The sequence below is a fragment of the Python bivittatus genome, unplaced genomic scaffold (genome assembly GCF_059951505.1).
Source record: "Python bivittatus isolate LINGU-HERP-01145 unplaced genomic scaffold, Pbiv_v1 ctg000530_np1212, whole genome shotgun sequence".
NCBI lineage: Eukaryota > Metazoa > Chordata > Lepidosauria > Squamata > Pythonidae > Python > Python bivittatus.
Genome location: NW_028277085.1, coordinates 8,359,555 through 8,374,543, shown reverse-complemented (window position 1 = coordinate 8,374,543; position 14,989 = coordinate 8,359,555). Strand labels below are relative to the sequence as shown.

General features: G+C 43.2%; 1 protein-coding gene across 3 annotated transcripts; it reads right to left on the bottom strand.

Moving 5' to 3' along the window:
- Positions 1-17: 17 nt before the first annotated feature.
- Positions 18-13,029, bottom strand: SLC24A5 (solute carrier family 24 member 5). 3 transcript variants are annotated; one of them, XM_088148559.1, is made up of 9 exons: positions 11,914-13,029; positions 9,522-9,701; positions 7,828-7,911; positions 7,643-7,746; positions 6,973-7,073; positions 3,221-3,498; positions 2,413-2,619; positions 869-970; positions 18-450 (listed from the first exon to the last, which is right to left on the bottom strand). In XM_088148559.1, exons 1-9 carry the CDS (start codon positions 12,056-12,058, stop codon positions 128-130), a joined length of 1,524 nt encoding a protein of 507 aa, XP_088004685.1. In that variant the 5' UTR covers positions 12,059-13,029; the 3' UTR covers positions 18-127. The 3 variants fall into 3 exon arrangements, with proteins under 3 accessions (XP_088004685.1, XP_088004688.1, XP_088004686.1); XM_088148562.1 differs by having other exon boundaries at positions 3,281-3,498; XM_088148560.1 differs by having other exon boundaries at positions 9,522-9,636.
- Positions 13,030-14,989: the final 1,960 nt, after the last annotated feature.

Here is a 14,989-nt window from a genome sequence, read left to right as displayed (position 1 = left end):
AAGTTTTACAGCCCATGGAGATTTTGGATTTTTTATTTCTTGACTAAACGAAGAGACTGACCCTTTCATTCCTTATATATACCTTTTCATTATTGTATTTTTTTTACAAAACCAAAAGCCAAACCCACTATTTGCCACAGTTCTTTATAGGATTGTTCCCTATGACTCCAAGTTCATACAGAATTGATAACGTGGCAAAGGCTAAGTACATCAGAAGGCAAATGACTCCTAGCTTTTTGTCTAATTTCCAACCATTCAGATGAACAGCCAGAAAAATAAAAGCAATGGAACAAATGAGAGAAATGGCAGTGTAAGTCAGTCCGCTGCTGTTCACTAGGACGGGACCTGATGGGTCAACAAAGGCGGTTTTTATAAACCAAGGTAATCCCAAACACAACAAATCAAATACATTGGATCCTACAATGTTCGACATCGCCATATCTGCTCTCCCTGCAAGATAAAACACATTAAACATGTCAGTCTTAAAGAAATTTACTGCAGTATTTTATGCTTAAAAGCCACCTGCTATACCTTGTCCACAAGACCATAATGTGATCTTAACAAGTTTGAAAATACCTTCAAATCAATGTTAAGAATGACATTGCTGGACTCATCCAAAATAGAGTGAAATTAGTATTTTGTCTCTTAACAGTCACTTAACACTCACTTCCCAAGTAGAACAGGAGCCAGCAATTTTTAGGTAAAAATTGGACTTGCAATTCTGAATGTAGTTGGCTTGTTAATCTAGTGAATTTAAACCCAGCATAAGTTGCGGTGTCTAGATGCCAAAAACTGGAAAAGACATCACATTTCATCATAGGCTACCAGCTTTGCAGTGGTTTCGGCTTTACAGACACAAAGGGCTTACCTCTTTTAGCCACAAGGACGCTGGCAATTGTATCTGGGATGCTCGTTCCAGCTGCTAATAGCGTAAGGCCCATTATAGTTTCAGGAATGTGCAGGGTTTCCCCTGTAACCAGAAAAAAGCAAATGTCTCATTTCCTCAAGAATGAATTAGGAAGGAATCACAGTGATATTTCAGGGGGTCACATTTCAAGATCAAAATAACCTGATTAGTATATGGTGGCCTAGTGGCTAATGAACTAAGCTATAATTTTATTCAGAAAACAGGCAACCTCTCAACTGCATGAACAGAACAGAGGAAGCTTTTTTAGTTTTGAAAAACTTGGTCACTGAATACAATGGAAGGCTATGTAACCTTTCCTTCGAATACCAAAGAAGCCTGCTATTCTTGACAATCGCAGCCCTTCTTTGGAGTAGCTATAACCAGCCTAATCCCTTCAGTTACTTTGGCATCTTTATCACATGAGCTGTTTGAAGTCATATGAGGCACTAACCTCTCTCAATAATCTACTCTTGCGGGGGAAAAAGCCCACTTGCATTCCCATAGAAGGAGGGGTGTGGAATCTGCTGATAATCCTTGCTCTAAAAACTCTAAATTCAGATGAAAAATAAGGTAGACATTTAGTTTGTAGAAAGTGGTGAAATGCAGTCTTTACTGCTGTAAAATGTATTTTAATGTGAGGTACAAGTTTTTACTTGTGTTTCCTATGCTTAAAAATGAATTAAATAGAGCCAATAGTGGCTTACTACTTAAGGCAAACTCTACATTTATTTTCCATCACTTGTTTCCTGTTTATTTCACTTGCATAATGATAGATGAGAAACAATCTAAAGGTGGCTTTGAACTTTGGATAGGCTCCTTGTAGGTACATAGTTGCAGGCAAATGTGGAATCTTTGAGCCAAGAACTATAGCCCAGCGGCGCATGGCATCTGATGTGCAGAAGGCTGCCAGTATAGCAAATACTGGGCTGGAGGAACACAGAGTTCATGCACCAATCTAAGCCATAGTGTTTTTTATTTTACACGTGTAAGCCCATTTCTTGTTTCCTTGCTTAAAACATTTCCTATCCAGATTAACTCTTAATGGAACATACTACTTGTCAGTCTCCATGGGTGCTAGGTTTGTTTTCCTTTCACATAATCCCTTCATTAGAATGGTTTTACCTTTTATCTTAAGAGTCTGTTCCTGTAGTGGTTTGCATCAGATGCTCAAGTAAAACCTTTCAAACTCGAGGTGTGGGTTACCTTCCCCAGGAGCTAAGGGGAGCTGCCAGATTCAAAACAGTCATATACTTTGGAACGGGCAGACTGGCCTGCCATGACACCCAAGTGATTCTTTTTAAGAAACATACCCTTGGGTGCTCTAGACAAGTACCCAACCCTCAAACAGTGCTGTGTGAATATCGGGCATTAACTCTTAACCTCTAATCTGCAACTTCAAGTGTGATCTCTGCGAAAGCATCACTGAAATCAAGTCCTGTGTTTTAAGATGCTTTTGCTGTGTTGGCTGTAGAAGGCAGGCTAATACAACTAGGATGTAAACCTACCCACTATGGTTACCATCCATACAAGAATGTATGTAAAAGCAGAAATCCACACTGCTGACATGAAGAAGGACAGCATGAACCACTTTTTCCAAAACGGTTTTCTGCAGTCTGGAGTCGTCAAATAAAGTACAGTAATGATGGGAAGGGCGATTACCCACAGAACTCTCTTCAAATCTGCTTCAGGCACGGTGAACACACTTGGAAGGTCTGTCAGATGACAAGAACCATTTAAGAAATGAGATCCTGATGTGCATATGTATGTGTGTGTGTATGTATATGTGTATACACACAGACACAGAATTTTGATGATAATGCAGCTATTTTAGTTCTTTACAAAGTTATCTCTATTATAAATTTATAGGGCTTCATTATTCCAGTACATTTTTCTCTATATATAAAAATCTGAAAATTTGCAGTGATTCCTGACGTCTTACAGTAAAGTTAAGGCGTCTTGGAAATTAAACAACAGTGTAACTATAAGCAAAAAGTAGGTATTTGTCCTTGGCTTGCCCCACAGGTATCTCAGGAGCCAATGTGTGAATGGGGGAAATGTACACTTAACACAACCTTTCTCTGCATACTAGTCATGGCAGTCTTGACCTATTTGTTATCAGACATTTAGATACCTTTGCATCTAAACTATTTCAGGCATTTGAAACATATAAAGATGAATAAAAGAGATACTACTTGCCTTGTAATTTGGGGTTTATGATTCCAAATCTATCTACCCATCCATCCATCCATCCATCCATCCATCCATCTTAGCAGCTCTTGCAACACTTTCTAAAGGGGCTCTTGGTAAACATACCTTCAGAAATTGTATCAAGTCCATGTAAGCTTGCTGAAAGTTGAGTGTAATCAGACTCACAAAAAATGTCGCTGTCTGCTCTTGATTGTCGCCGAACAAGTGGTTCAGTCTCCTCTCTCCATCCAGACAGTGGCTGGTCTTCAGCCTCTTCCATAGTCACCAAGAAACAGGTGCAGCACGAACTAAACTTGTTCATGAAATATTGGTTGATTTTGATGTCAAAGCAGAGTACTAAAATATAAACTCCGTATATTAACAGGAGTGAAGCACATTCGTACCTAAGACAAAGTAAAAACTTCATGTCAACGTCCATTAAGGTTCACAGGGTTTTTTTTTCTTTTTCTTTTTTTGAGACACTGCATTTTGTATCTTTCTACAGAACAAATGATTTTGGAAAGTCAGTGTCCAGAATGATGTTTTCCATTGGCGATGAGACCAGGGTTTATACACTGTTACATCAAAAGAAAGAGCAATTGGTTTGGGGCTTAGCAGGTTGTATGAACCCTTCCATTTTGGTTTGATGTGGTATGCCAACCTAGCCAGTTGCAGCTTATCCAACAACAAACCTTGACAGAACTGTTGTATGAAGCAAGTCAACGTATCTTTCTCAACATTGCCCACTGCACTCAGCAGTTGTCTTGAGTTCAGAACACATGTATTTTCCAGCTGTTCCCGCAGATTGTACAGTTTGAATTTCATGCCAATACGCATACTTTATGATTGAACAATATTTTCTGTGTCTGCCTTTATAATAGCTCCAACTGTTTCCGACTGTAGGCTTTGTGCATGAGGACTAAAGAGATGTGATTGACCAGAAGAAGTCGAAGTATATCAGGTTCTATCTAGTCTGCATAAAAAATGGGGACATTTCACTATACCATTTGCTCTGTGTTCTCACTCCATCCCCAAGGTCCACCAGCACCAGCCAGATGCAAGAGATACACAGGTTGCACCTGTGGTTGGAGAATTATTCTTTGTTGCAATGAGCTCCTCCCACACAAAAACCATTCAAGATGACTCAGGCCCTCAATCTGCCACTGCAATCAACTGCAGAGGAGTGGGATGAAAGACTGAAGACTCTGTATCTTCTCTCGCTAAAATACCTATCTGAATAAGGAGCTGGCAACCTCTCTGCGTAGCATTATGATTTGGTATGCCAGGACACTACCTTCTTGGGAGCTAGCTGTCCGTATGATCTAGAGATCATATTCCACATACTGGACTACTCATTCAAAGAATTCTGGCACACCGGAGCATTTTTGTTGTGTCCCAAATGAACACAGGTGGCCAAATAATGCTTGAAAAGTATTCCTTGCAGAAATTGAGGAGACCCTTTTCCTCTTATCTTGTTTCCAAATGGGAGCTAGAAGTGACAGATGATTTAACAGGTGATTTTATTCAATGAGATTAATGGACATGTATGGAATATGCAATTTGCTACAATCCTCCCTTCTAGAACAACACTTTCAAAACATGGCTGAAAAGAACTGGGATCAAGGATGGGTGAAAAAGATGGGGATGGGCTGGATTCACAACTTCATGGTTAGCTTAAACATGGTTTCACGAGTAAACCATAGTTCAATAAGCTCACACAGCAGACTAAATGATATGTATGATTATAAAACACAGCGGTGGGGTCACCCGAAATACAAAATCATGACCAAAGTACCTATGAGACCTGTTGTATTTTACAATAGTAAGCCAAAGCTTCATGGTGTCAGGAGCTATACCTACAGCCTTGATAGATGAGGCCAGCTTCTGTTATTAGGAGTGATGGAAAGACATTTCTCACCCCCTTTTTCTTCCAAACTATTGTCCATTTCATACATAATCACACTTGCCCTTTTAAAGATAAAAACGGCACCCTTTTGCTTCCCTTTCTGGTTTCCTGGGTGTTTTTGGCCTTCTTCCAGTGATAGAGTTTCTTTCTTGAAAGGCCTATCTGTCTGTCCGTCAGTCCATCCACCCGTCCGTCTGTCCATCTGTCTGTCTTGCTGGCTGGGGAATTCTGGGAGTTGAAGTCCACACATCTTCAAGTCGCCAAGGTTGAGGAACCCTGATTTAGACAACTTGTCGCTATCTTTTTGCTTTTCCACATTATCTTTAGGGTGCATGGTTGGTTTAATAAGTGCATTGATTGGTTACTTACACCTAAAGGCACACTTTAGAATATTTGAGAGGAGTTCTGATATGATATTATGGGAAATATTTAAGGATTTCATTAAAGTCTTATTCTTGTAAGCTATGTTGGAGATTGCTAGAAATGGTCAATATTAGTTTCTTATAATATTAAGACTAATGACTCCTTCATTAACCTGGTTAGTTATACTTAGTCATACTAAGTTATATAAGTTATACTTAGTCATACTAAGCCACAACATACTGGATATGATTCTGGCCTAACATGTGAACCCAACCACTGTGGTTTGAAAGCATTCCTTATGGTGTAATATGCTGCATGAACAGTGACCTATTTAAGAAATCATGAACTAAATTAATTGTGAATCTAGCCCCGGCATCAAAAATGTCTTATTTTAACCTTGATCAAATAAACCAACTTTATATTCCTTCCTTTATGGAGTTTTTGCTGACACCAGGATTGAAAGGTTGATGTCTTATGAATTTGCTTATAGATAAAGGATGGTTTATGGGAAGAAGAATATCTGTTTGTAACTTTATAGGGGGTGAAGAGCTACCAAACTTGTTTATACTTGTGATGAAGATTAGATGTCACTTCTTCGTATATATTTTTTTATTTCCCTTTTTCCTTTTCCTTTTTTTTTCTTTGCACTTTTTACTCTCTCTTTCTATTTTCCTTTCTCTGAGTTTAGTTTGTATTATCTTTTTATTACTGTAATTAAAATATTCAGTAAAAATGATGTATGTATTTCACTTTTCTTAAAGTTTTAAGGATTTAATCAGTTACAAGGCAGTGGTTTGGAGGTCTGTCCTCCTCCAAACTTCACACTGTTTGTCTAAAGAGGTGAATAGGATCTATTTTTAATAAGTTAAGTTTCTTTGCTTTGTTTCTTCATTTGTTTTATTCTGAGATAAAGTAGATCTCCCTACTGGAATGAAAAAAAATGCTCTGAAGCTTTGTTTGATTCTTTGTTGACAGACACCAAAACAAATAATTGTTTTTCTTTGAAAGCAGGGAATTCCATATAGCTCAATCTTTGGACCTATTCCCAGTACTCCAAAACTTCATAGGCAAAAAAACACTTGGTGGCTACTCAAGGAGAGAAAATGATGGAAGAAGCATCCGTCTGTCTGACTGCTGTCTTAGGCAATAGACGGAAGGACAGATAGACAGAGGGATGGATGGACACTCAAACGGATGGACGGGCGGAGTGACGGACAGACAGAGGAATGGACAGATGGACGGACAGAAGGACAGATGGACGGACAGAAGGACAGATGGACAGACAGACGGACGGGCAGATGGATGGACAGACAGAAGGACGGACAGAGATGGACAGACAGATGGACGGACAGACAGAGTGACGGACGGACAGACAGACAGATGGACAGAGTGACGGACGGACAGCTGGCCGGCCGGATGGACAGATGGATGGATGGATGGAGAGACGGACAGAGTGATGGACTTTCTTGCAGTCCACACATCTTCAAGTCGCCAAGGTTGAGGAACCCTGGTTTAAATGATCCACAGTGCATATATTAGCAGCCATTGCTTTCTGTCCAGTTTTATCTGAATAAAATAAAGGAAGGCAGTACTTTCACGGAACACTTACCAGTAAACTTGGTTGTCAGCAATCATGGCGAGAACTGCTCCGGCACTAATAATGTAAGCCAAGCAATCTCTAAACAATGGCCAGCAAGAGAGATTTGAAACCTAGAGAATACAATTTGGACAACGAGACATTCTGATTTTGTGAGCTTTTTCAAGTGTTCATAACAAATGATGCTTCAAGAACATCAGAGGTGCCCTGCTGGATTGGGCCCCAGGCCCATCTAGTGCAGCAGTCTCCCAGGGGCCAACCAAGTCCACAAGGAAGCCCACCAGTTTCCCAACAGAAGGCTTTTAGAGGAAATACGATTCCATCACAACTAATAGCCATTGATCCCCATGACTTCCATCAAGCATGCTTTGGTTGACGTGTCCCAAATTCCGTCTGAAAATGCCCTAAAAATGTCGATATACCTAATAAGCAACTTCATTCTACTTAGCCTAACATATTTCCGTCTGCAGTAAAACCACTGGATGCGACTTGGATTAGAGTTTATGTTCTCTAGCTGTCAACCTTCTAAAAGTACCAAGATCTCAATAACTACGATGCTAAAGGTTTTTTGGTACCCCCAGTTGATTACATCCTATCTGGCTAATACACTGAATTGGTCCCAAATTAATTTGCCTTGGCAGTAAGTGGAAGGTTTAACAGAATCATAACTGAGAGCACGTACCATGCTAGACAAGAGCCCACAAGCCGCACAGATGCCGAGAAGGTTGTAGATGGCAGAGCCAAGGATGGTGCTGACCCCGATATCTCCCTTTGTGACAAAAACACCTAAAAACGAAGCAGAGCTTGATAGAACCCACTTTTGCTCTTGCAAAGACTGAAAGCAACTCTGTTTAAAGTGCGACTTACCAAGAAAGGCGGTGACTAATTCAGGAGCAGAACTACCAGCTGCCATGAAAGTTGCTCCCGCAACGTCCTGAGAGAGGCCAAGGCCTACAGGAAGGATCAATGGGGAAAGGAGAAAAGATGCATGCATTTATCAGGGATGGGTATAAATCTAGGTATAATATTTTCATTTCTCTATTTATTTTTATTACTTCAACATATATCCTATCCATTTCTAGTGACTCCAAGCAACTTACAAGACATCAGTGTAATAGGACTAAAAATAGAGCCATGAATGAAATTATAATTCATTCTGCCTAAAGGCCCTTCACTGGCGGGAGGGGAAACCATAGTCAATAAACTATTGTTGAAAAACCATAGTTTGGCTCAAAGTGGACTCAGTCATATAAAGCAACAGGAAGGGAGATGGGCAGGGATCTTGGTGGAGTGTGTGTAAAAAAAGCCACGATAGCAATGTGCAGTCAAAGCACCTGCCCTTTTCCTGTGAAGGTGCCATCTTGACTTTTTTGACCTCTTGCTCAGATGCCATTGGCGATGGGTTTCAAACCTCAAGCAGCAGGGTAGTTTTATAGTATGTAATTATCTTGATTATAGATGCAGATTTGATTTGATGTCCATCTGCAGTAAAGAATTCATATTTGTTTAGAATGGGACTCTCATTTGGGGTAGGGCACACATTTTGTATGGAAGGCCTCTGATGCCAACCCTGGATTTTGCAGAGGCTGAAAGGGTCAGGTCATGGGTAAGAAAGATCATTGCTTGTGCTTTCAGAGACCTGCTGCTGAAAACCAGAGAAGATGTATAATCTGATTTAGTTTCACACTAGTGTTGTGATATTCATACAACAGAACGGGAGTGAAAGTATTCCTCTCAATCAAGTGGCCAAGTTCACACATTGCAGGAAGCCATAATAGCACTGATTTGGGTTTGGCTCAGCGTGTTGTGTGAATTCACTCACTGTGACCTGTAAACATATGGATGAATATGTTGCACAGATCCAGCTCAGTCTTCAATCAGTTGTGGTTAAACCAACTATGGTTTAGAGTAAACCAAGTTTCCACAGCTGGCCGGTTCTCATAGCCAGAAATGGCAACTTACCCTAGAAATCCATTGGGTAGTGAAGAAAAGCAGACTGGAATTTTAATTCTTAGAGTCAACCATATTTTAGCCTAGCAGATTGTGAGAATTGACGCCATGTGATTAATGTATCGGTCATTGTGTATGCGAACCTGGTCAGTTGGGGGGACTCAGTTAACCATGATTTAAGCATGGTTTTATATGGTTCTTTTATATCGTTTTCAAGTGTAGTAAGCTGTCCAGTCATGTAGTTGAAATGGGCAGCCATATAAATTGAAATAATGAAAGATCACATCTGTCTGGATCATATTTCACAGCAGCTTTCCCAAAGCCTTTTTTATCTGCAGAGGAGATGAATACGCTCCCAGCACTTTGGCTCCACAAAGAACGCCATTTGTTCACTTCTGATGGTGCACAAGAGATAATCCTCGAATTCTTTGCTAGCCATAATGCTCCTTGCTTCGGATCCTTTCTCTTAGAATAAGCCCCAAAACGCTGCCTAACTTTTTCTAAACTGCAGTCGCATTGTGAGCGGAATCATCTCGAACAGCGATTTGGTGTTGTGAAGGAGACAAGAGAGCCTATTGTCGACAGCCCATGCAGACACACCGGGGACTTACTGTGGCTGATCATCTCCAAGGCGGGGAGAAAGTAATCATCACAGACAATGGACACCGCCAGGAACATGTAAAAAATGATGATGAAATAGATCACAACGCCACCTTCTTCTCGTTCCTGCGGGGTGAAAAACCCTTCTGGGAATTCCGACGACGGAGAGAGAATACAGCGGGTTTCGTTCTCTGTAAAGCAAGGGTCAGGAAGCCCTAATTCCACAAAGGGCGCATCTCAGCTGCTTTAATAGATTTTATTTATTTATTTATTTATTTATTACATTTGTATGCCACCCATCTCCCCCACTGGGTGACTCTGGGCGGCTCACAATTAAAAATCAAAACCCTATAAACAATTAAAATACCCTATAAATAATTAACTACTCAATCCATTAAAATCCACTAAAAACAAACCCTATACATAGATTTACTCTGAAACACTGGGGGGCCCCGCAGAAGTTACCAGGATGGTCTCCCTTCCTTCTGGCAGAAAGAGCCAATTCTTCGCCTCAAAAAACGAAGTGCGTTGGCTGACCCTAACTCAATTTATCCCAGTTGAAGTCTTCTCATCTAATTCCGGCAGGAGAAGTAGGACCCGGGGCCAGAGCAAGCTGACAACAGAGAGGAGGGGCTTGCAAATGAAAGAGCGGGGTCCCTCTATCAATGCAGCAGAAAGATTGTAAAAAAAAAGGCCAACTCTGTAGTGCGTGATTCGAAGCTGCTGGGTTGTTTCCCCGTCCTGGGACCCCAGTCAGCATATTTGGGGATTAGTGTGGTATGTGAACTCCAGCAATTAGGACAATTAGATAATTGCAGTTCCTTTAAGAATGGGTTAATGCAGTGTTTCTCAACCTTGGCAACTTTAAGATGCGTGGACTTCAACGCCCAGCATTCCCCAGCCAGCAAAGAAGTCCACGCATCTTAAAGTTGCCAAGGTTGAGAAACACTGGGTTAGTGGAAGGGTTTTTAAGTGCAAACTCCAACCCCCCAGGGGATCCTAGCCCAAAGTGAGGTTGGCGTTTCAGACCTTTCTGCCAATCACAGCTGCTTTATCATTTATTTCTTATTTAGTTTTATTTGGGAACCCACATATTCATTTACTGTTAAGAAGCTCGTGGTATTGCAAAGGCTGAGGTTTCATGGCCAGATGCAGCTAAAGTCTTGTCCGGCAGGACCTCACATCCCCTGAACTCTTTGCTTTGGATGCGGTGAAGGGAAAGAGAGGGAGGTGGACCAACTTGGGGCCTCTCTCAACACCAATCTCACACCTCCTTTTGCAATCATTTACAGTACCCACCCACCTCCTAAATTAGGGCAGCCAGATCTGCATTGCAAACCTCCAGACCACCAGGAGATGCCAGCAAGAAGGCATAAAGACGTTGGCACTTTCCTGCCATCTAGATCAGCGTTTCTCAACCTGGCTGGGGAATTCTGGGAGTTGAAGTCCATGCATCTTCAAGTTGCCAAGGTTGAGAAACACTCATCTAGAGGATGGCTTGATTCTTGCAGCGGAACGGTATGTAGGAATGACCTTGGGAGTCAGAAGGAAGAGCCACAGACTAGGAATGGTCAGATAAGCAGTAGCTGAGCCCGCAGAAGGAATGGGGACATGGCAAACGTCTCAGAAGAGTCCCTCTCTAGTTTCTTGGACAGTAAAGGTGAGGGGAAGAGATGTACTTTCAGACCTGCAAGATTCTGTTAATATAACCTTACAATACAGATAGAGCTAGTACTTCTGGGTGTGCTTCTTGTCTGGACTACTTCGCAAGGCTGACATGCAGCTGTCTCCAAAATCTTTTCTGCTCTTGGAAGGAAAGGATGCCCAGACCTCTGTCAGTAACCCCCTCATCCCTAGCAATTCTGGTTCTTTTCCTAGTTATTTCCCACCCATTAGCAGAACGTGGGGAGCAGCCTAAAAGCCCTTCGTGGCACCCCCAACAAGACTGAACTTCTCCAGGTAGAGCCTCTTCTGCAGAAACCAAGTACGTGTATTTCAAGAGGATCCCCAACCTGGGAACGATCCCCAACGCTCACCAGCCAGTCAAATCATGCTCTGGAATGAAAGCTCTGAATACAATCTGGATACAGTAGAACATCTTATACCTTAAAACATGCTCAGTATCAGTGCTACTAGTTGTGGCGATCCCATTGATTTAAACCATAATCTATGCCTTATCCTCTTCATCCTCATCATCCCAATTCATTTCGTGTGCCTGCATGGACATATCTGAGAGTAACCTGGCTGCATTGAACACAACTTACTCACAAGGAGAGAGTCCAGAAGACTCGCGCGGACGGACCCCCCCCCCCCACTTCCAGAAGGTCCCCGTTTCCCGGGATAGCGCGCGCAGGACACGGAGGGGCGGCTTGAAGAGCCGAAGGGGAACCCGCCCGGCCCTACCGGGATCCTCGCGGAGGTGCTGAGCGCTCGCGCCCGGCGCAGGGAGCCCCCCTGGAAGGCCGTCAGTCCCCCAGAGCAGCGCCAGCCCCAGCGCGACCACGCAGGGCGCCCGGCGGCTTCTCGGCTGATGCTCGGCAGGCTGCATCTTGCAAGGCTGGAGCGGCGCACTGGGCAGGGCGGAGACGGGCTTGGGGGCTGCGGGGGCATCATGTGAGTCTGCTGGGAAGGCCCGGTCGGGCCTGGGGCCTGGGAGGGAAGGAGGGAGGGAGGGAGGCAGGCAGCTTAAAGCCGAGGAAAGAAAGTCTTTGGCGGCGGCGCCGGATCAGCCGGCTAGGCGGGTGTTTTTCTCGCCCGGCTGGACGGCAGAGAAGTGCGGCACCGGCAAACTCCGCCAGCCGTCGGGTTCTTCAGCGCTCTTCGTCGGGGAAGAGGAAAATTCGGCGGCTGGAGGAGAGTCCCCTGGTGCCGACGCTGTGTCCTTTTCGGGGCTGGCTTCAAGAGCTTCTATGGGGGGCATGTTGGCATCCGTGCGCCGTTGGCCGCGGTTTGCATCGTGACTTGCGGCTCAACGATTCCTCGAGTTCTCTCGGTCCTGAGCTCTGGAGATGTTTTAGCGTTCGGCGACCCTGCCGTTTGCCTCGTCCGAACGCGGACTTGGAAGGAACGGGAAAGCAGTTGAGAAGATCCCAAGCCGCGTGGAGAATTGAAGACAGGCTCGGGGTGCAGGGCCTGGAACTCCAGGGCGATCGGGTTGGTTCAAAGGGGAAGGCAGAAATGTCCGCAGGGTATGGTCAAAAAAGTCAAGATGGCGGCACCCCTGAAAAGGGGGGAGGGAATGGCCTCTGCCTCCCCAAACTCTACTTTTCCTACTTTGATGGCCAGGAGGGAAGGAAAGGGAGCCTCATGTTACCCAAGGGGAAAAAAAATAGCTAACTCTTAATGGATTTTTGCTGATTAGGACAGAATGCTATATATATTCTAAAATCTATTTTTAAAAATGTGTGATCATGTTTTTATTCTAATAGTAACTTTTTATCTTTTTATAATGCTTGTTTCTATTCACTTGTTCTTTTATTTTAATGGCTTTGTGTGAGGTGGGCGGCTATATCAATGTGATGCATAAATAAATAAATAAAATAAATGGTGAGGTTTTATGCTTCGATTATTGATAAGAGATGAGATTATGAGAAGAAGAAATCTTTTTTCTTTTTCTTTTTGAAATACCAGAGAAGGTGTTAAGTTACTGACATTATTAATACTTCTCCAGAGGGAGGGAGAATCATCTTTGCTCTGTTCTCTTTTTTCTATCTCGTTGCACTTCCCTTTTTCTTTTCTTTAGTTTTTATATTTTCTTTAGCTTGTCTTCGTCTTTTATATTGGTAAACTGGAATAAAATGATGATTAAAGAAAAAAGAAAAAAACCTGGCAGCCTGTAGACAGCAGCAACCCTTAGCTACTCCCTCGATGGCTTGTTCAGATGCCCTTTTTCAACACTGCAGCTATGCATGTAATTAAGGATTAAATGCTAATACACTCGCCTGTTTCAGGACACAGACTTTATCTGTCTAGGAATAATGACTGGCTCTTGAAAGGGAAAAAGCTGAGTTACGGTTCTATTGAATTAGCTTGCTAGCTTTTATAAATAGTTGCAAGTCAATTATGCACACTTGTATTTTGAGATTGTAAGTAATGGTCTATTAAGGTCTGGCTTATTATCTGCATGGAGATATCTGGGCGTATTAGTCGCACCGAATAAGAAGCTGGGTGGGGGAATCACCATTTGCTTCTTTAATTCCAACTCCCACAGACAAAGTTGGCAATTGGGTGCTATGTCTGTGGGTCAGATGGGAAGGCCATGCTCTCCCACCCCCCCAATAATCCTCCAGGCCAGATCTCCCCATGCAGGATGAAATGGAGAAATTTTGTCATCACCTCTCCCCACCTCAGTGCTAAAGCAGGAACTGGATTTTTGACATACATGCCTGACATTAACCAACCCTAACTTCACATCCTCCATGCATCAGGAGTATGACTTTCAGCATTCTCAAATATCATGGCCCAAAACCTCTGGAGGACACCAGGGAGGGCCAGCTGTCCCTGACGTGTTTAGGGGTCCAGGAGCAAAGGGGTGGCCCGTGTAGATGAAGTAAGTCCCAAGTTAGATGCACCTCGAAGATCCTCCTAGTAAGGAAGCAAATCTTGCTGTTCTGTACTGTCTTCAGCCTCCAAACAGCCTTCAAGAGGAGTCCAAAGAAAAGTGTGTTACAGTAGTCTTCCCAGGACTTCACTTAACCCCAGAGAGCAGAAAAAATCACAGTTGGTCTGCCAGCCTCTATGGGCAAAAGGCTCTTGTTGTCAGTCTTGCACACATTTGTGTGCTGGCTCATGTACTTTAATTTTGGGAGCTTCCCCAAGGACATCCCAACTGGTTGGGATATGCCACAAGGTCCCCTCTTGGGGTGCTGGCCTCCTATCTGCCTTCTGTTGGCCAGCTCCAAATTCCCACCACAGCCCAGAAGGTTTTGATTCAAATGAGCTGCAAATCAGCTTCTCTTGTTGCCCTTTAACATTGCTGTATCCAGGTTTGTCCATAATACCAGCCTTGGCGTGTGAGCGCAGCTTTTCGTCTTTAGGTAGAGTGATTGCTTTAGCCATGCACACTGCAGCAGCATCCCTAAATGTTGGGGGACAAAATCAATAATGGTAATCTAATGAAAACCCCAAGATGAGCACAGAGCTCTACTGATCTGGACTTTGCTGAGCAATATCCTCCAGTCCACAGTATAGTGAAGATAGTGGCCACCAAGGGAAACTGGGTCCCTTAGGCCGCCACCTCCTCCTCCTTTCTTGTCACTGAAGGACTCCACAAATTCATGCACCAGCTACATCTCCCATATGTCTTCTGGTTACTGAGTGTCCAATTTCTGCTGCCTCTTTCTGGATCCCACAAGCCTGTGGGATCTGCTGATACAAGCACTTTAATCTCACTACTGCATCTATCTCCCAACACTTTCTCTCTCACCACCATCTCGTATCTCATCCCAGTTTTCCCCCACCATCCCCTTGTACCCCATCC